Here is a 20,968-nt window from a genome sequence, read left to right on the forward strand (position 1 = left end):
CCATCACCTCAAACACATTCATCATTTTTTTGTGTTGAGAACATTCTAAATCTTCTCTTCTAGCTATTTTGAAATATACAATGTATTGTTGTTAACTGTAGTCTCCCTACTATGCTATGGAACACTAGAATGTATTCTTTCTACTTAACTGTATGTTGGTACCCATTAACCCACCTCTCTTTATTTCCCCTCTCATTCTTCCCAGCCTCTGATAACCCTCATTCTACTCTCCACCTCCATCAGATTAACCTTTTTACCTCTCACATATGAGTGAGAACAGAGATGCATATAATTTTTTTTGCATTGAGTTTGTTTTTAATTCATATCTCTACCAAGTAGCTCTCATAGCTATTTTTCTCTTTGTGTGTGTGTGTGTGTGTGTGTGTGTGTGTGTGTCACATAGAAGGTTTTGTTTTTCTGGTTTTTGTTTTGTTTTGAAGTGGGGTCTCATTCTGTTGCCTAGGCTGGAGTGCAGTGACACAGTCACAGTGCACTGCACCCCCCAACTCCTGGGCTCAAGCGATCCTCACACTTCAGCCTCTGAAGTAGCTAGAACTAAAGGCATTCTCCGCTACTCCACAGCTATTTCTTTAACTTTATATTTGTAGAGATAAATATGTTTATCTGTGTTGCCCAGGCTGGTCGTGAATCCTGGCCTTAAGTGATCCTTCCACCTTGGCCTGAGCCACCATGTCCAACCAGAGAAGTTTTTAATTATACTCTTTCATTGTAGAAAAATTAATAGAAATAAACTCAAAAAAGCAAAGCGCGTAAATATTATCCATAGTCTGGCCAGGTGCGGTGGCTCACGCCTGTAATCTCAGCACTTTGGGAGGCCGAGGTGGGCGGATCACAAGGTCAGGAGATCGAGACCATCCTGGCTACACAGTGAAACCCCGTCTCTACTAAAAATGCAAAAAAAATTAACCGGGCCTGGTGGCGGGTGCCTGTAGTCCCAGCTACTTGGGAGGCTTAGGCAAGAGAATGGCGTGAACCCTGGAGGCAGAGCTTGCAGTGAGCCGAGATTGGGCCACTGCACTCCAGCCTGGGTGACAGCGAGACTCCATCTCAAAAAAAAAAAAAAAAAAATTATCCATAGCCCACCACACAGCAAAAATGGCTATTAGCTTGGTTCCCTATACCTACATCTACATAACAGATACTAGATTTAATAGTTATTTTCTTCTGCACTATTTCATGAACATTAGATTATTTAAAAAATATATTAGGACTTTGATCCTGACAGTGGAAAAGAGTCATGCCTGAAATCCCAGCACTTTGGGAGGCCAAGGCAGGAGGATTACTTGAGCTGAGGAGTTTGAGACCAGCTTGGGCAACATAGTGAGGCCCCCGTATCTACCCAAAAAAATGAAAAATTAGCTGGGCATGGTGGTGTGTGCCTGTAGTTGCAGTTATCTGGGGTATTAGGGGAGGAGGATCACAAGCCCAGGAGGTTGAGGCTGCAGTGAGCTGTGATTGCGCCACTGCACTCCAGCCTGGGCAACAGAGCAAGACCTTGTCTTTAAATAAAAGAAAAAGAAGGGAGAAACCTATTTCTCCAAGACCACGACCTTCATCTCAATCATCTAAAATGGGTTCTGTGGGACTTCCTGAGCTCAAAGCTTCACACTTAGGGATGATAAGGAAGACAGCAAGATAATGAACAGCTTTCAGCTGTCATTCAGCAGTGATTTAGGATAGGCGTTTGCTAGGGTAGCAAATGTCAGACGAGTCCGTAAAATTGCTCTATCCTGAAGGGTTTCTGTTTCTGGCAGCTTGTTCCAGAGTGCATTGGGTCAATACTGATGTCAGAATATATGAGTGTCGTGCACTTTATGACACAGTTATACCCGAGAAGGAGCTGAGTCTACCAGTGCACATGGTGAATGACACAAGACTTAATTATGGTCTCACCAAGCTCTGCCACACTTGCCTCCCTTCTCTCGCTGCAACAAGCCAAACCTGAGGGCTTTGCAGTTGCTGATTCCTCTACCCAGAACGCTGTTTCTCCAGCTCTTCAAAGTCACCTAAATGTTGTTTCCCTTTAGGTCTTCCATGCTATCCCATTTGAAGTATCTTTTCCCCTTCCCCACTACCCAAGATGGCATCACCATCTTCGTTTTCTCCATCACACTTGTGCTATGAAGGTATCTTATTGCTTTGCTTAGCTATTGCCTGTTCCCTTCACTGACCAGCATGCCTCTTGGAGAGAGACCAAGCTGACTGGTTTCGTTCACCACATCCCCACTGCCTGGACAAAGTACCCACCCACCCACAAATGCTTGCTGGATGAATGAATCATGTTACAGCTATTGGTCAGATAAAATGGATGGCAACTAAACTTCATTAACGTTTTTGAATCATTTTGCAAAACATTCATGTTTGGTTAAATATAAGATGAAATGTTAGATAAAATATAACCATATAATATGTAAAAGTGAATTGCATTTACTAGTATATATGGCATAGGTGGTTGAGAAAACTGTAGACTTCAGAGTCTCAACTCTAGTTGCTTGGCCACCCTATCATGATAGTCTTAGTTGAAACATCACATTGGCAAAATATTTGTGTTCATCATTAGAGCAAAGAGATGGAGGAGCGAAAGGTTTTCCAATTCCAGAGAAAGGACAAATCCTTTCCATTAAAATGTTTATGTAAATATACATCTTAAAACATCTAAAAAGGGGACATGATGGAGACCCTGAGGTACATTTTATATCTTGTAGAAAATAAATGCCATTTCTGAAACACCCTGTGATAAAATAACTGCTCCATTATGAGGTTGGTCTGGAAGAGTCTGGTAAAAAGTTCTTAGCAGCACAAACTTTGTGTTTGGTTTTGCCATTTTTGTGCACATTGCACTCTCAGGTCACTTCGAGGGTTATATAGTTAACAGGCAGCTGCTCTGCCAAGGCTCGAGGGGCAGAATCCTGCTGAAGCCAGGCTGTCTGTCATGGACTGCTCCTCACTATAACGGCACCTAGGTCACCATAATAAGGGTAGGGGGTGTGCTTTGTTGCTATTGTTTTTTAATTTCATGGGTTTAAGTCACCTGATATGTTAAGCTTCAGTAAAGGTGCAGGAGGTGCAACTTTGTAATCAGAATGAAAAACCACATGCATGCTGATGTTTGAGGAGGCAGGTAAAAATGGGAATGATTTCTAGGTTTGTGGCATTAGATGTGATAACACCAGGAAAAAAGAAGGGGTGAGCAAAGGCTGCATTGAGCTCCTTGGTGGGCAGCTCTGCAGCTGTGACTTCTGGAGTCATAACTGGCTTTTTAGCCTCATACAGCTTCTGCACTTCTAGGGGATGTGGGCTGGCTCAAATTCAGTTAATTGGTTGGAAGTCTGCGTGATGTTAGCGTGATGTTAAGTACTGTGCTTTCTGCTAGAGTGGGCAAGCCCCTGCCCTCAGGCAGCTTTCCCAAGGCTTGCAGAAAATGCCAGCCAAGTAGGTAGATGCTTCTCTGTGCAAGTTGTTTCCCAGTGTTTTCCTGTGATTTTTCCTTAACTTCACATTGATTGCAAGGCCCTCGGCAATACCCCCTGGCATTTTTCAAAGTTTTCTGCGCACAAAAGTCTTATTCCTTTTTATTAACCAACTGATACATTCCTCCCTCCTTCCCGACCCCACACGCAGTATGTTAAACCTCACCTCATGGAGCTCCTGGCCTTGGCATCCGCGTGGACCTGCACAGAGGGTCCTGCCAGGCGGTGAATTTGTACTGGTTTTCCTAATGAGGGCATTATTTGCTTTTTAGCCTGCCCCCTTGTTTATAAAATATGCCAAGAGAACTAAACAACCCGCTGTTCCCAGTCCTTATTTACTTGTCCAAACCAAATGTTTATGTCCTTGAATACTAAACTTGAAGAAAAAGGATTCCTCCTCGTGGGAAAGCTATGATCACTGAGTTTTTTTCTAAACTGTCGCTGCAGGCCTGCTTTTCAGACAACATGCAACTTATCAATGACTTTAGGAACAATTCAGACCCGCTTCCTTTGCCCTAGAGTGTGGGGTGGGGGACCTCTAGGTTCCTGGGTCTATGACTATTAGTATCTCCCTGAGACACCTCCCGGCCCAGGTGCAGCATTCAGAGCTTGGCTTGGCCCAGAACCGTTCATTGAACATAACCTTGGGCCTAAGGATGTAAAAAGGAGAGGAAGAGAAAAGGCATTTGGCAGTCACAGTGTTGATGGTTTTCTTTGGTCACCTGTGCCTGCGCTGGCTTTGGGCATACCCCGTGCTGGCCAGCTTGCTGGAAAGCCAGGTTGGTGTGAGGCAGGACTTCTCAGCCTGGGCAGCAGGTTCAGGATCACCTGGGGTGCTTCCGGAACACAGGCTGCTCGTCCCCAGCTGACTCAGAACCTGGCACCTGTGTTTTCTGGATGCTGACCAGGTGAGTCTGATGGAACCAGGTTACAGGGACTGCCCATGATGGCTGTGGCTGATACATTTTGTTTCTCTCAAGTGGGATTTCCCCATGGGCATCTGACTTGAATCACTTTATTTATCTTCTCCTGGCAAGTTTTGTGCTGAACACACACTTGCCACCTTTCCTTGTTTCTTTTTCCACAGAGGAGAAACATTTCCTTGTTACCTTTGCCAGATTACTTAGGAGAAGAGTGTAAATTGAAGCCATTTATCTTGAAATGTGCTGCAGGGGCACATTGTTTATACAAGTGAAAGAAATTGTAACAGGGTTATTTGGTCTGGTCTGCAAGGAAAAGGTGTCTCAAGTTTTCCTTTCTGCCCTCCATTTTCGGCACAGTGTATTAGTTAGAATTAGGTTTGCGTCTGTGACAGGCGGGACAGCCATTAAGGGGCTTAGTGAGTATTTTTTATGTTTACTATTGGTAAAGTTAACATTGCCATTAATAAAGTGAATGTTACTGCTCACACATCAGCCAGTCTCATGACCAGAGTTCATCTATTGTGTATCCTATGGCAGGTAGTCAGATAACAGATAAAACATGAGTTTGCAGTGATTTTGCTATTCTAATTAAACCTGTACATGTTTGTCAGTTGGAGGACGAGTAAGTCGAGAATTAAATTATACTCGCCAGAAGATTGGAGAAGAGGCTATGTTTAATCCTCAACTCATGATACAGACCCCTAAAGAGGAAGGTGCTAACGTCCTGACCACAGAAGCGCTCCTACAACACCTGGACTCGGCGCTCCAGGCCAGCCGTGTCCACGTATACATGTACAACAGGTAAGGCCTGCCGCGTCCACCTACTAATGAGCAGCAGGTAAGGCGGTGGGAGAAGGCTGCTGATTTAGGCCCCATTATTTTAGTAAATGAAGTTGCCCTGGAAATGCACCTGGAGTATTAGTTCAACTAGCTTTGCAATGAAAGGATTTTTTTTCATCTTGATTTATCGTTTCTCGAGTTTGGTAACAAAGTAAGTGCGTTACTTGATAATGTATTGCCAGTAAGTATCTTGGCACTGTCCCGAAAAGAGGATGACGCTGAGCCACTTGGGGACTATACACCCAGGCTGTAAGATCTTTCATTGCTTAAGAGATTTTTGGAGAGTGATATTTTGAATTGCCCTTACTGAACTTAAAAACAATGCGGAAAATGAAGAGCTGCTTCTTGTGACTTTGTACTCATAGTTGTTTTGTGTCACACAGCACGTTGGGGGCTGAGCCACCATGGGAATTGTTGCTGACACCTTTTGATTTATTTTTTTGAGACAGAGCCTCACTCTGTTGCCCAGGCTGGAGTGCAGTGATGTAATCTCGGCTCACTGCAACCTCTGCCTCCCAGGTTTAAGCAATTCTCATGCCTCAGCTTCCCAAGGAGCTGGGACTAGAGGTGCCCACCACCACACCTGGCTAATTTTTGTATTTTCAATAGAGATGGGGTTTCACCATTTTGGCTAGGCTAGTCTCAAACTCCTGACCTCAAGTGATCCGCCCACCTCAGCCTCCCAAAGTGCTGGGATTACAAGTGTGAGCCACCATGCCTGGCCCGCTGACACCTTTTTAAAAAGTTATATTTTAGCATCATATTGCTAATTTCACAGTGCTGTGAGTAGAGTAAAGCATTAGGAAGAGTTCAAAACTCAGTCCTTTTTCTTACGTATCTAGACTGTTGGTTACTACAGGGCAGGGGCCACCTCTGATCTGTTTTCACCCCAGCATTGAGAACAGAGTGAGCTTTCAGTTTGTTGATTGCTTTTGAGGTTGGCATCACTAAACCCCATTTCCAGGGGACCTGTGAGTTGGCATCACCCAACCCCATCGCCTCCCCTAGGCTTTCAGCACCTCTTCACTGAGGCCTCTGCTAGTACCGTTTATTTTTCCTGCAAGAGGTGAGGAAGTAGCAGTATAGGCATATTCAGCAGCCAGGGAGAACCAAAGAAGAAAATAAAATTAAGATTTTTCTTGTCCCTTCTCTAACCTCTGCTTACATTCCAGCTTGACAGGATCCTAGGGACAGGCACAGCCAGGGTCGAGTCACATGTCTGGCACATTCTTGTTTGCTTATCTGTAACCTGGGCTTATGGTCATGTGTGCTCATATCCTCCATGGTTCCCAGAACAAGACCAGATATATTAATGCAAGGGCCTTAGAAAATGTAAAATCATGTTTCTGCCAGGCAAACTTGCCCTGTTGGTCTGTAACAAGCATTGTAGGGAAGCAACTACCCGGTGCAGTTTTGCAGAATGTGAAGTGGCATCCCTGTGGGGAGCCAGTTGTCCTGGGGCCACTGCAAGCATGGCCAATGCATTCTTAGTGTTTGTCACCTACACGCTTCAGGAGAAGATGTGAGGGTCTGTGTAATTAAATTACACTCTTAAGCTGAGATGGGTCCAGAGGAATTTTATGCATTGGAATGAACTTTAAGAACATGTAGTTCAACCCATCCCATGTTTTAGGTGAGAAAACTGGGAATTAGACTAATTAGAGCATTTGTCCAAGTTCATGCAGTTATGAAATGAGAGAGCCAGGTTTCAAAGCCTTTTTCTGGCTTCAAGCCCATTCGTTTTTCTAATGCGCAATGATGTCCTTCTCAAGAAGTGTAAATGAGAGTTGATCAAGTAATATAAAGTGAGAACCTACTCATGCCAGATAGTCTATGTTGATGCTGTATAGAATTAAAATATAAATATGTCCATGGATGTGTGGCTGGGTGGAGGTTGGAGGAGATATGGGTAACTTAGGCACAGCTCTCAAAGAGAGGAAAGACATCAGTATAGATAGACATGGACAAAGCAAATGTGGGCGGTCCCCATGACAGCTGCGCCAGGTTTCAGCAGGAGATCTGGCCAGCCAGGGCTCTAGAGTTCAGGAGAAAGGGGTCATTTTCAACAAGCTTAACACGGGGGTGACATTTCAACAGGGCGCTGAGAGACAGGAAGGCACAGGGAAGAGGACACAGTAAGCTCCCTGGGTGAAGACAGGCCTCCCTTAGGAGGCCAAGAATAGAGCAGTTGGGAGGGAAGTTTTTACTTTGCTTCTTTCTTTCTTTTTTTTTTTTCCTTCCCTTGGACTTTTCCATCCCCACTCTTGCAGATTTTCTTTTTTTTCAGTTAGACTGATCTCCCTAACACACCTGGAAAGATATGGGCATAACACTTTTCTAGAGACAATAAAACTCCAGATTAATTCTTTTTTTTTGAGAGATAGGGTCTTGCTCATCTAGGCTGGAGTGCAGTGGAGCAATCACAGCTTACTGCAGCCTCGAACTCCTGGGCTCAAGTGATCCTCCCACCTCTGCCTCCCGAGTAGCTGGGACTATATATGTGTGGCACCACTCCTGGCAATTTTTTTCATTTTTTTGTAGAGACAGGGTCACTCTCTGTCGCCCAGACTGGAGCACAGTGGCATAATCACAGCTCACTGCCTCAGCCTTCCAGGATCAAGTAATTTTCCTGTCTGTATAGCTGAGACAACAGGCATGCACCACTGCGCCCAGCTAATTTTTAAAGTTTATTTATTTATTTATTCATTCATTCATTCATTCATTCATTTATTATAGAGATAGGATCTCACTTTGCTGCCCAGGCTGATTTCAAACTCCTGGCTTCATGCTGTCCTCCTGCCTGCACCTCTCAAAGTGCTGGGATTACAGGCATGAGCTGCGGCACCCAGCCCTAAATTAATTCTTGATCTGTATATTTATTCACATTTATGTAAGATAGGAATAGAAGAGACTGTGAAGTTAGAATTTGACCCACCTGGTACATGTTATTTATAATATTAATGGTTAAGAGCAGGAGAGTTCATTTTGAACACTACCTATTAAGGACATGATCTGCCAATAAAACATCTCCGCACCTGAATATGTGTCAATACTTTGCAAACCTAATTTAATCCCCACCTATTTTGAATTTGTGATAATTCAGCTGGGCTGCCCTGAAGTTGTTTAATGTATGTAGAAAAGCAGATTAATGGTGTAAACAAGATTATTGGGAGAACACTTAAGAAAACAAGACTTTTCAAGTACTTTGGTAGCATTCATTTACATAAACACCCTACATGTTAATTACGATTGAGTATTATCTATTCATTAAAGCAAGCTTGCTGGGTCTCTACTTGGCAAAAGCTCTGCTCGTTTTGACAGATGCTTAAAAGTGATCGAAATTGCAGTTCTTTTTATATGTTCTATCATTTCGAATTTGCACTAATTTTCTTACCTTATTACAGTGAGAAATTTTTGTCTCTGCTTTTCATTTTATTAGGCAGTGGAAATTGGAACATTTGTGTTACAAATCAGGAGAGCTTATCACAGAAACAGGTTACATGGATCAGGTATAGTTTCTTCTTGTTGGCAAAAATTTCTCAAGAACACCCCAATAGTATTCCTTAACCTAACGCATGGCCTCTTCTTTTTAACTTTGACAGATAATAGAATATCTTTACCCTTGTTTGATTATTACACCTTTGGACTGCTTCTGGGAAGGGGCGAAATTACAGTCTGGGACAGCATACCTCCTGTAAGTGTGTGATCACGCTTTCTAATGTCTGTGACTTCTCTAGGACTCAGTGTTTCTGATGTTGCTTATCATTGTTTGTTCCATTTCAGTTTTGAACAAGAAATAAAAACATTGAAATTCCATGTGCATTTTTTGAGTGAATAGTCGGGGGAGAGGGGATTTCAGCAGAATGTTTTTTCTCTTTTCAAAAAACAATTCTGTAGGCGTCATTAAATTTCATTCACTTTTACCAACCTATTTATATGCAAATAAAATGCAAATTATTGCAGAGTACGTGTGATTTTTTAACTCTTTAAAAAATGTTCGTAGTTTCAAAGACTAGGCATTTAGACACTTATTTTTTAAGGAGAGACTTTATTAGTGAGTAGGTTCACATCAAAATGAAACATTTTGAGTTTGAGATCTTCCTGTGAAGTAAAAAGCTAACCTTTCTTTAGATCACACTAATGGCATTTAAGGGGGAAATCCACTATCTGTGAAGGCCACAGTAGGGAATGCTTCACCGTTTAGCAGTTGGATATTATATATACTGCGTCATTTAAAGAATAATTGTTAATCAGCATAGACATTTTCAGTTAATTATGCAAGAGTGAGAGCTTGGGTTATTGTTTCTGTCTTGGCTTGCACGTATCTGCAAAAGCAATTTGCAGTGGCCATCCCCTGACCTTCAGTGTACAGTTTTAGATGGGAAATAAGGGGTTTTGTGTTTTCTGGTTGGGAGATTCCGAATAATGACTTCAGCCTGGTTAAGCAGCTACAGTGTGGTTTGAACCACATAACAGGCAGCCAAAAGCCTTTCTGGTCTGTCAACAGCACAAATTCAAAAGTGAGTGTGGGGGGAAGTGGCTGTGATGGTGGTGATGGCAGAGGCCGCAGGGGGCTTGCCCATTCCATTGCCAGGCTGAGAGTGCTCATAAGTATGGGATTGTTAAAGGTAGCAGAGATCAAATATTTTGATTGATGACATTTACAAAGTATTTATTAGGCTGCCAAGTGCTAATTTGATGTTGTGACGCCCTCTTTTTTTAAAAAAAAATTTTTAATTTTGGATCTGTCTTTTGGCTAATTTTGTATGTAGATATTAAATATACAATATCAGCAATTAAAGATTATTCCGTGCCCTCATTAATTTATGAGTACTCTTTCTGCTTAGCGTCTTCAGTCATGAATTATTTTCCTGACCTAAGTTTACATGCAGATATGCTGGAAAGGAGCATTTGTTTTGATGCCAGAGTCCCAGAATTGCAGCATTGCCAGGAACCTCCTACAAGGCGGATGCAGTGGGTGCAGCCATGTTACTTTACGATGGGTTTAGAAGGCTCTTTTCATGGTCTCATCTCCTAATTTCTTTCGCAGAGGTAAACCTCCTTTGCGGTGGACAAACTTCGACCCTTTGGAATTCCTAGAAGAGTTAAAGAAAATAAACTATCAAGTGGACAGCTGGGAGGAAATGCTGAATAAGGCTGAGGTTGGTCGTGGTTACATGGACCGCCCCTGCCTTAATCCAGCTGATCCAGACTGCCCCGCCACAGCCCCCAACAAAAATTCAACCAAAGTGAGTACCAGCAGTGAGCGCTCTCAGAAGGGGTGGAGAGCAAAACACTTCTTTGTGTCCATTCATCATTCACTTTATTATTTTCATTTTTAACATTTCATTCTCCACGATCGTCTTTGTCTATGGAACTAAGTTTGTTTATAGAGCTAAATTTTACTGTAAGATTTGCCATATGCCTCCCATTGGCCTTGCTATTAATGTTCTCTCTGAAACACACAAACCCTTAATGCACTGGATTTTAACAAGGCATGTGACCTGCCTACTAATTCCCGTAATTATGTGGCTGTCTTTTTATTTTAGCCTCTTGATATGGCCCTTGTTTTGAATGGTGGATGTCATGGCTTATCCAGAAAGTATATGCACTGGCAGGAGGAGTTGATTGTGGGTGGCACAGTCAAGAACAGCACTGGAAAACTCGTCAGGTAAGCCAGCTCCCGAGGACAGTCTATGCCCTGTAGTCTTCTTCCTTTCCTCAAAAGCCACTTCCCTCCTGACATCGGCAAGTGTATTTTTATTAGTACTTAAACCGTTATCCTCGCTAGCCAGGTGGCGTCATAGAATATTAAGAAATACTAGCAGACTGCAACAGCTTGAAAAAGCACCTTGTGGGGAATTTTTCAAGAATAGATTTGTAGTTTTCATCAGGACCGTAGTTCCTGACTGTAGGGTTTTAGGAGATCTGCCCATTATGTAGAGAATGGGGGCAGGTGTAAAGTAGGCCGGGACACACTGGTCAGAGAGAGTTCGTGGTATGAGCTGCACAGTGTCATAGACTGTTAGGAAAAGACGGAGAGCCAGCAGCTCAATAAGAATTATCCTTTGTGCACTTGTGGACTCTGGTCAGTCAGGTGTCTCTGTTTCGTGTAAGATTTCTCCCCTGGGAACGCCACCGTCTGGGATTTCTGCACAGCGAGTATGCATCGCTGAGCCCGGTGTATCTGCTCAAGCTATCTGTTCCTCTCCCCTTCCTGTTTCATGGAATGGAAACTGAAAGGAAATTGCCTATTAATTTAATTTTGGGGTATATCTGTAAAAGGTTTGTAAGGTTACACCTTTAATATGGTACATCAATCTATTAAATAAAATAACCATCCTGGTCCCATTTTAATGGAAACATGTGCTCACAGAGAAGGAAAAGAAGTGCAGCCAGTGAGTTGGGGGAGCTGGCTGGGGATTTGAGGCAGTGGAAACTGCTTCCTGGGAATACTGATGATGTGCCTTCCCTTGGCCTGTGCCACAGCGCCCACGCCCTGCAGACCATGTTCCAATTAATGACTCCCAAGCAAATGTACGAGCACTTCAAGGGGTACGAGTATGTCTCACACATCAACTGGAACGAGGACAAGGCGGCAGCCATCCTGGAGGCCTGGCAGAGGACGTATGTGGAGGTAAACCCACCTTCGAATCAGCGTGCAGACTCGCTGGTTACGCAATTCTTCGTTTTCACCATTATTTAAAACATTTCTTTCCATTCAGGAAAGAATGTTTATTTTCAAAACATTGCAATTCTGGAACTTGATGGGATGCAAACTTTTTTCTTCTTCTTTGATATTGAAAATCCTAGGATAATATCTAAGAGACTAGTTCTAATTGGGTTGCCCTGAGACATGTTTAGTAACCAGTTGTGAATTCCAGAACTAAAGCACATAAGAGTTTAAAAAAACACTTGGTTAGCAAAGGTGTCTGGAAAACATTAGCAAGGCATAGAATCTGTTCACAGCTGCAGGCCCCTTGGTCAGGTCATGTGACAGGAGCTGGCCTTTGTTTCCCAAGCAGTGACCTCTACTGAGCTGCATGTGACCTTTTAAAAGTGGCCAGCAAATGAACAGGGGGAGGAGGGCCGTAAGAATAGGTTGTTTTGGATTAGGCGGGAGCTGATGGGACCACAAGTCAATTGTGAAGTTACGGAGAAGAGACGAGCAGTCTCAGCCCTGAGTAAATACAGCACTCAGAGTGAACTCCAGCGACACCAGCCCTCAGCAGCACCCACTGCCACTGATTAGCCACGGCCCTTGTCCTAAAACAGGGTTCTTTAATGTTAGCCCAACTTCAGCTTCCCTCCCTGCCCTGGAATCACGTAGAACTTTTTTTAAAAATGCATCAGAAAAAAAAAAAAAGGGCTGGGCTGTGTCACCTGAGATCTGTGGAGGCTTGTGGAACTGTTCATTGCATTTGGGCATTTCGCATTCTGCTGTGACCACAGGTGGTTCATCAGAGTGTTGCACAGAACTCCACTCAAAAGGTGCTTTCCTTCACCACCACGACCCTGGACGACATCCTGAAATCCTTCTCTGACGTCAGTGTCATCCGCGTGGCCAGCGGCTACTTACTCATGGTAACGCTCGATGCCATGCTCCTGGGGGCTGGAGTTTGGTTTGGTTGTTTTAGTCTTTACTTTTCCATGACCGCTACTGCTGCTTAACTGCTCTTAACATCCACGTGCATCCAGGACAGAGAGAGCGTGGCTTCACAGTGGTTTAAAAGTGGTTGTGTAAAGCGTTTTTCCCATTTGCTGTTTGCCTACCTTTGACTCCTGTCATTTTATGTGACATCCTTGATGTAAAGTTTTGTTGTTGTTGGATAAGTTCTGCCTTTTGATTTGGGGTGATGGGTGGAGGGAAACATTAGAATCACGACACATTCTAATGTTCGGCGTTTGTTCTGTGCCCCCATTGTTCTGCTTGCAGCTCGCCTATGCCTGTCTAACCATGCTGCGCTGGGACTGCTCCAAGTCCCAGGGTGCCGTGGGGCTGGCTGGCGTCCTGCTGGTTGCACTGTCAGTGGCTGCAGGACTGGGCCTGTGCTCATTGATCGGAATTTCCTTTAACGCTGCAACAACTCAGGTACTAAAGGAGACATTCATCTGTCCGTTGACAAACGCCCCCCAGCCCCCAGGCTCGGCCCAGCCAGCCTACTGTGTGCTGTGTGTCCTTCTCACCGGAAGGGTCTTGCAGCCTTTTCCACTAGGATGCTACTGGTTTCAGGGGGATGCTCTCTCTTGATGCTGTCCGCCCTCAGGGCGGTGGGTAGGAAGTCTGTTGGGCTTATTGATTAGTAGAGACACTTGGCTGATAGGAATGTATGTCATTGACCAGGGTTGTGGCTCTCCAGCTCTGGTGGGTATTCGCATGGCTTGCAGGGCTTGTGAAAGCTCAGATTGCCAGGCCCCACCACCAGAGTTTCTCAGTAAGTCTGGGGCCAGGGCTGAGAATGTGCACTTCAGGGCAGTTCCCAGTGATGCTGGTCCATGGGCCACACTGCGAATCATTGCTTAAACGAGTTGGATTCCTTCTCATTTACTAGCTTAAAAAATGATAGTACACTGACTTTCGAAGTAGAAACGTGCAGGATCTCCTGTGAGCTGAAACAGCTAGGCTTTGGGATGTCAAGTGAATTCTTCACCATGAGGTTACAGAAGCCCTGCTTTAGGAGCTGTTAGGTGCTGGTGGCAGAGTCCTAACTAGCTTTAGAATCATCTGAATTGGATCTCACGTGTCTAATGCCACCATCCTCTGTTTTTGCTGTAGGTTTTGCCATTTCTCGCTCTTGGTGTTGGTGTGGATGATGTTTTTCTTCTGGCCCACGCCTTCAGTGAAACCGGACAGAATAAAAGAATCCCTTTTGAGGTAATGCAAAAACAAAAGAAGAGAGTTTTGGGGACATCGCAGCTTCCTCTCTTCCTGAGTATTTGTCCTTTAATTTTCCTCAGTCTGACCCAGTAAAGATTTCAGTCCCATGTCAGATGATGTGTCACTGGCTGCCAGTCAATGAAATAAGCTGGAAGACTCTCAGGACATGTATTTGCTATGAGAAGTCCCAAGAGCTGCATTTGGGGTGCCTTTAGGAATACGGGTGTTTGTTTTAATGTGACACTTTACCCCTAACTGCCATACCTTTCCAGAGCCTGCATTTGCTTCTCTGGAGATGTCTGTCACTTAGCCATCACCTCTCTCCACTCCCTTTTAAAATTATACTTAAGCATTAAGTCATTATCTTGCAGCTTTCTGCTCTGGATGCTAATAACCATGAAGAATTGATGACTCTGTAGATAGTACTGAATAATGCTGGTGTTAGGGGGTAAGGCAGGTGTGGCTCTTTCTCTTTCCCTAATGCCAGCATGATAAGCTGTAATAACAGTTCTGTTATTCTGCCACGTATCTGCTCACACAGTCTGTGGTCCAAGGGGAGCCTGTCCAGTGCAGCTCTCAGCGCTGTGGTTTCTTATTCCCAGGACAGGACCGGGGAGTGCCTGAAGCGCACAGGAGCCAGCGTGGCCCTCACGTCCATCAGCAATGTCACAGCCTTCTTCATGGCCGCGTTAATCCCAATTCCCGCTCTGCGGGCGTTCTCCCTCCAGGTGAGCTTCCGGTGATGAAGGCTGCGGTGATCCTGAGCGGGGCACTGACTTCCAGCATCCCATGTCTGCGGTCTCTGCTAAGGCACTTCAGTTACTCATGAAGTGAAATAGAAATGCCTGTGTTTGAGGCTTTGTTTAACTGGGTGGAGGATGCTTCTTTAAGCTTATAACCCTGACACTCCCTCTAAAAAACTAAGCCCTTCTGGAGTTTTTCCTTCCTTTCTAGCCCTATGAAGCCCAGATGCCTGTTGCCTTATAGAGTGGCCATGTCCTTTATGCATGGCTTTCGGGGCTACTCCGTGTTGCCCTCTGGGGTCACCAGCGCTGCAGCCAGCTTCTAGGCCATTCCCTGCTTCCAAACACCACTCCCAGTACCTGCACTTACCCCATCTCCCGCTGCCCACCTCATCCCAAACAGGCCACCTTTTCTTTCGCTTTTGCCAAAGCAGCCCCAACCCAAGACAGTATTAAGCTTGAGGTCGCGTGTCAGACGGCACTGCAGGACTGGCACTGGTCGCGTGTCAGACGGCACTGCGAACTGGCCAGGCTGCCGTGGAGAATTTCCTGCAGGGTGCTCCTCAGTGGGCCCTTGCTTTCCACCTCCCTTTCCTAAGTTGGCCGCCACAATCTTTCCTGTCCCCTCCTCTCTTTCCTTTTGGTCCCCTGCTCCCCTCTCAGGCTGCCCAAGCAGACTCACGATCCCTCTCACCTTCCCATGCAGAGCATGTGGGCCCCTCGTGACTTGTCCTCTCCTTCCAGACCAGGCCCTGTCACCCCCAGAGGCCGTCAGGGTATTTTCTAATCGAGACTCAGCTTCTGTGAATTGTAAGCACAGACAGTTCCCTGGGATGGGTATAGAGCTGTAGTATGTTCTGCGCCTGGAGTAAATTACTGACATCGCCCTTGAGTTACCTGAAATTCGTAGGAATCCTAAAATTAGTTACTGCAGCCAGTAAAGCAGAGACTTCACCAGTTTGTGCCATGGTCTTCCTCAGCGCAAAGTGGCCTGGAGTTTTGATATCTCAAGATGTTGTGGGGGTTTTGTGAATTAATTTCAAATTTTAAAACCTCAGTTGTTTCCCCTTTCTTTCTCTGTGATGGTATGATGTCTAATTCTCAAGCTGGCCAGGTTGTTAAAGGAAATGACTTCTGTGTCACTTTTTCACTTGTTGTTAGGATGCCCGGCACACTCAGACAGCTTTACTCTACTCACCAAGAGCTCCTGCAGATGCGAGCAGGAAGAGAAATTGACCAGTCTGGCATCTGGTTTCTGTTTATATTTTGTCAATATGTTTAGCTCTTTCCTAGTCTTTACATTTGTCATATAAGAGGAACCAATCAATCACGTATTTGAATGTCATTTTGCTAGTAACCAAGAGGCCTGGGCAACTACTGATCCTACTGGGTTTGGGAATGGAGGCATCTTTAGTATTTAGTGTGAGGCACAGCTGGAGAAAAGATTCTATGCCAATTGCCGTAACCGCCAGCCCCAAAAGAAACATAAAAAGAAAAGAAAACAGGGTTTATTTGTATTATAAATTTATATAGAAGTAAAAATAGTGAATCAATGAATAACATTCAGATCTGATGCTCAAACCAAAGCACAGGACAAGGAAACTCTCTCTGATTGCTCAGTGGCATGAAAAGTGAACCAGACTCGCAGTGCAGCTGAAGTTGTAGAATGCCTTTGTGCGCAGGTGTGCGTCTGCTCAGCACTCTGTGGTACCCCAGTCTCATTTCACGTGCAGCAGGTGCTGGTATTGAGAAACTGTTCTAGAGTCTTATAGTCTTGGGACCCTGTCTGCCCGTTCTCTCTCCTCTCCCCTTCTTTTCTGCTTGCCTTTTTGCTCACTGTCTTTCTATATCTGCTCACACTCCTTCTTTTCTTCTTTTCTCTCTCATTCTCTCCTCTCCTCTCTTAGTACATACTGATGGCTCATCGAGGCCGACTCTCCTTTAATGATACCCTATGGTGTGGTGGTCTGAAAAGCTACATGAGGTTTCCTTACGAGGAGTAGCCTTATAGAAAATCCAGTGCGCTAAGTTCTCCCAAGGTAAGCACCTTACAGAGACAAAAATGAGTACTGTTGGTTTTTGTGTTTCTGTTTCAAAGCACCGCAGTATCATTGTAGAAAATTGCAACTATAGCTTCCAAGAGTCCTCATCTTATTGAAGAATACCTCCTCATGACACTAGTTAATTCTCTGTCAAAAGAAAAAAGGAGTGCTATGCACAGTGGCTCACACCTGTAATCCCAGCACTTTGGGAGGCCGAGATGGGAGGATCACGAGGTTAGGAGATCAAGACCATCCTGGCCAACATGGTGAAACCCCATCTCTACTAAAAATACAAAATTAGCCGGGCGCAGTGGCTCACGCCTGTAATCCCAGCTACTCGGGAGGCTGAGGCAGGAGAATCGCTTGAACCCAGGAGGCGGAGGTTGCGGTGAGCTGAGATCGTGCCATTGCACCCCAGCCTGGGAGACAGAGCAAGACTCTGTCTCAAAAAAAAAAAAAAAAATAGGATAGAAAATGCAAGGAAAAGAGAGAGCGTGCAATGATTTTTGCAGTGGCCATCAGAAAATTTTCCCTGGTTCTGTTTTAAATGTATTGACCCTCAAAATTGGCCATTATGTAGCTTCTCTTTCCGTTGATGAACAGTATCGCGTTTGATTCTGGGTGTTCAGTTGTGTTTATATTTGCAAGATGCTACAGATTAAACATCAAAAGGGAGTGACCCAAGGTGGTTCTGTCCAATAGTAAACCTGCGTTACCTTCAGAATTTTCCATATAAAACTCCTCCAATTTTGTAGCCTGACCAAATAATTAGATATTTTTTTCCACAAGGAACCTGTCTTAAACCTCATCAGCCTTTACGCATCTGCCTAAATGCCATCTCTACACCAGAAATCACTGGCATCAGCTGTAATTCTTTGTAATTAACTAGGGCTTGCTGGTAGCCCAGTAGTGTTTATTCTTCAATGAAAACTCACAGAATAGAACCCCTTGTTGTTCTGTCTGGTCTAGGAGGGTTCAGCTGGAACCTCCTCTGCACGTGTCCCAGCCTTAGCTGCTTTGAGGGGATGGGGCATTTCCTATGAGCACAATAACTAGAATTGATTCACAGTTGCGGTATCATCCCCATCGTCTTCTCTGGTTTACTTACACTCTCTTGCCTTTGCGACAACCCTTTTCGCTTTCTGAGCAGCCCTTGCTGGTTGTTTTACTATTGGTGTATACCTAGGGACCTGGTGTTGAGAAAATACTCCCCTATACGTGTAGGTTATGAGAAAGGCAGTAAGACGGGATGCTACTTGAGGTTCTTCCCTCATCCCTTCATTTCCGTCACAGACACGGAGCAAGGTGCCCAGCAGACTTCTCTGACTGATGAGGCCGGCAGGTGCCCATGCCTGTGCCCATGGGGCTCCCTGTGTCACGAACCTCTGCTCTCCTCATCCTCATGAACACCTGTCCAAATCGGGATGCCCAGGGTCTCTTCTCTACATTCCACTCCTCAATTCTAAACATGACTGATTTTAAAAGCTAAAAGGATTCGGCCCCCAGGATTACATGCTCCTGGAAAATCTCCGTTAGAATCCTACCTGTTCTTCCTGCCATCCCCTGCTGTCTCATGGTCAGGTGTCCTAACCCCATCCACAGACATCCTCTCAGTAAGGGACCAGATCTCACAAAACTCCCGGTTCTCAGCTGAGCTGGGGGCTTGGCATCAAGTCTTTGATCTGATTTACTGGATAATCTCAGGCAGGTGACTTGACTGCACTTCGGGGACTTTATCAGGTAATACTGTCAAGAGCAGTGAGAACCTCCTGTTTGCTATGAATCAGGTATGAACCATCTGATCTTCATAGCTTCTCCTTTCTCTTCCCCAAAGTGAATTTCAAACCCCTGCAGTACAGAGGTGCTTGAGCCAGGTGTCTCCTCTTGCACACACTGTGTTTTTTTCACAGGGAGCACTTGCCATTCCCCTGCTCCTAACTGATCTCTTTTTTCTTTTTTTTCTTTTTCTTTTTTTTTTTTTTTTGAGACGGAGTCTCACTCTTTTTGCCCAGGCTGGAGTGCAATGGTGCGATCTCAGCTCACCACAACCTCCGCCTCCTGGGTTCAAGCAGTTCTCCTGCCTCAGCCTCCCGAGTAGCTGGGATTACAGGCATGCACCACCACGCCTGGCTAACTTCTTATTTTTGGTAGAGATGGGTTTCTCCATGTTGGTCAGGCTGGTCTCGAACTCCAACCTCAGGTGATCCGCCCGCCTCGGCCTCCCACAGTGCTGGGATTACAGGCGTGAGCCACTGTGCCCGGCCCTCTTTTTCATCTTCTAAACCCTGCTGAAGCCTCTCCCGGGAAGCCTGCCTTGACTGACCACCCCTCTACCCCACTGAGCTGCTCTGCAGCCTGGCACCTACCTTCATGACGCCATCCATCATTCAAGATTGTCATTTGTGTATAGATCTGGCTCTGTGAGAATTGAGAGTAGGATTTTGTCTTATTTATCTTTGTGTCTCCAGCACCCAGCACAGTACTAGACTTTTCTTTTTAAAAGATCTCTCTCTTTCTCAGGTAAATTCTCTTGTCACAGTGGTGATGAGCTTATTTGTGTAGGTCTATCAGACAGGTCTTAAATACCTTAGAGTGGTAAGCTAACATGCTTCATATTTTTCAATTGATGAAGGATTTTCAAGATAGACCAAGAAGAAAGAGGTTAGGTAGTTTTTAGAAGAAGATCCTTGACAGGGAATTAATTATTGGAAGACATCTCTCCAGAACTCAGGCTTGCTGGTTCACCTTCAGCATAAACTCACAATTCCCATCCAAAGCCCTTTGTGGAAGTTCTCCCTGGATTGTGTTAGGTGCCAGTTATAGCCACGTTTTCTTTCCTCACCCTAGGATATTTATCAGTTTGAGGTTTGTGAACTAAGCAGTTCTTTGAGAAGCTTCGTTTTTTTATTTTCTTTCTTCCTTTTTTTTTTTTTTTTTTTCGAGACAGACTCTCACTCTCACCCAGGCTGGAGTGCAGTGGTGCAATCTTGGGTCACTGCAACCTCCATCACCCAGGTTCAAGCGATTCTCCTGCCTCAGCCTCCCGAGTAGCTGGAACTACAGGCGTGCGCCACCACACTCAGCTAATTTTTTGTGTGTTTTTAGTAGAGACGGGGTTTCACCGTGTTAGCCAGGATAGTCTTGATCTCCTGACCTCGTGATCCACCCACCTCGGCCTCCCAAAGTGCTGGGACTATAGGCGTGAGCCACCGTGCCTGGCCTCGTTTTTTATTTTCAAGCCATGTCTGGCAATTTCCTGGCTCCTCAGCATTGCCAGTGCGTTTCTCTGTGGTGCCCCTTCTGCCATGCCCTTCCGAGCTGGGTCGACTTTCCACCGGCCTCTGTTGGCTTCCCCTATTAACAGCCCAATTTTGTAATTTTTACTAGGTCAGCAGGAGATTTGCCAACGCACTGCAGAATCTAGCCCTGTGTTTATTCTAGGTTATGGAGTGACTTTTGAATCTGTACTTATTTATTCTGCGTACTATAATCACACACAGGAATTTCTTTCTGCTTAACTCTCCTTGACCTTTTGTGTTTCTTGCTCTCATACCCCACAGTCTACTCCAGAGGCAATTTGGAATGTGCCTATTAAAACCTCAGAGGACACGTGTGAAATTGTATTTCACGTTTTAAAGGGGGACATTTTTATATACTCGATCCGCTTTATATAAAAATGTTTAACTGTAAAATCAGGGTCGTGTGACCTTTTGGAAGCATTCTGGAAGGGAACTGCTTCTGTTTGTTTTAAATTCTATCTCGAGTGTGCTGTCTGTTCTGCCTTTGTGGATTTGGTTTGGTTAGGTTACTAGCAACATGTTAGTTTAGTTCCCAGGTTTGTGCCTTATCAGTTTATGGAATTATTAGAGATAGAAAGGCCCAGAAATAGTCAAGACTATTCCTGTCAAATAGGCTCTTGATGATGTAGCAAAAGAAACTCTTAACATCTGTCACAGTTTCAAACACTTCAAGAGGAAAGGGAAAGAAAAATATTGTTTAAAAGCATCTCTATTTTCAAAGCAGTCTCTGATTGGGCGGAGGCATGTTGGTG

At 44.7% G+C, this 20,968-nt stretch overlaps 1 protein-coding gene across 4 annotated transcripts in view; it reads left to right on the forward strand.

Annotated features, from left to right (window-relative positions):
- Nucleotides 1–20,968, forward strand: part of PTCH1 (patched 1) — a 70,011-nt gene that overhangs the window by 26,042 nt on the left and 23,001 nt on the right. For 3 of the 4 annotated variants that reach the window (XM_055271824.2, XM_055271823.2, XM_055271831.2), the window contains exons 3-12: nt 5,026–5,215; nt 8,694–8,763; nt 8,857–8,948; nt 10,305–10,503; nt 10,804–10,925; nt 11,744–11,891; nt 12,707–12,838; nt 13,191–13,346; nt 14,031–14,129; nt 14,735–14,860. In XM_055271824.2, the coding sequence (XP_055127799.1) occupies nt 5,026–5,215; nt 8,694–8,763; nt 8,857–8,948; nt 10,305–10,503; nt 10,804–10,925; nt 11,744–11,891; nt 12,707–12,838; nt 13,191–13,346; nt 14,031–14,129; nt 14,735–14,860 (1,334 nt within the window). The remainder of the gene's footprint in view (nt 1–5,025; nt 5,216–8,693; nt 8,764–8,856; nt 8,949–10,304; nt 10,504–10,803; nt 10,926–11,743; nt 11,892–12,706; nt 12,839–13,190; nt 13,347–14,030; nt 14,130–14,734; nt 14,861–20,968) is intronic. The other variant, XM_055271826.2, reaches the window with a different exon arrangement.

The sequence above is a fragment of the Symphalangus syndactylus genome, chromosome 3 (genome assembly GCF_028878055.3).
Source record: "Symphalangus syndactylus isolate Jambi chromosome 3, NHGRI_mSymSyn1-v2.1_pri, whole genome shotgun sequence".
NCBI lineage: Eukaryota > Metazoa > Chordata > Mammalia > Primates > Hylobatidae > Symphalangus > Symphalangus syndactylus.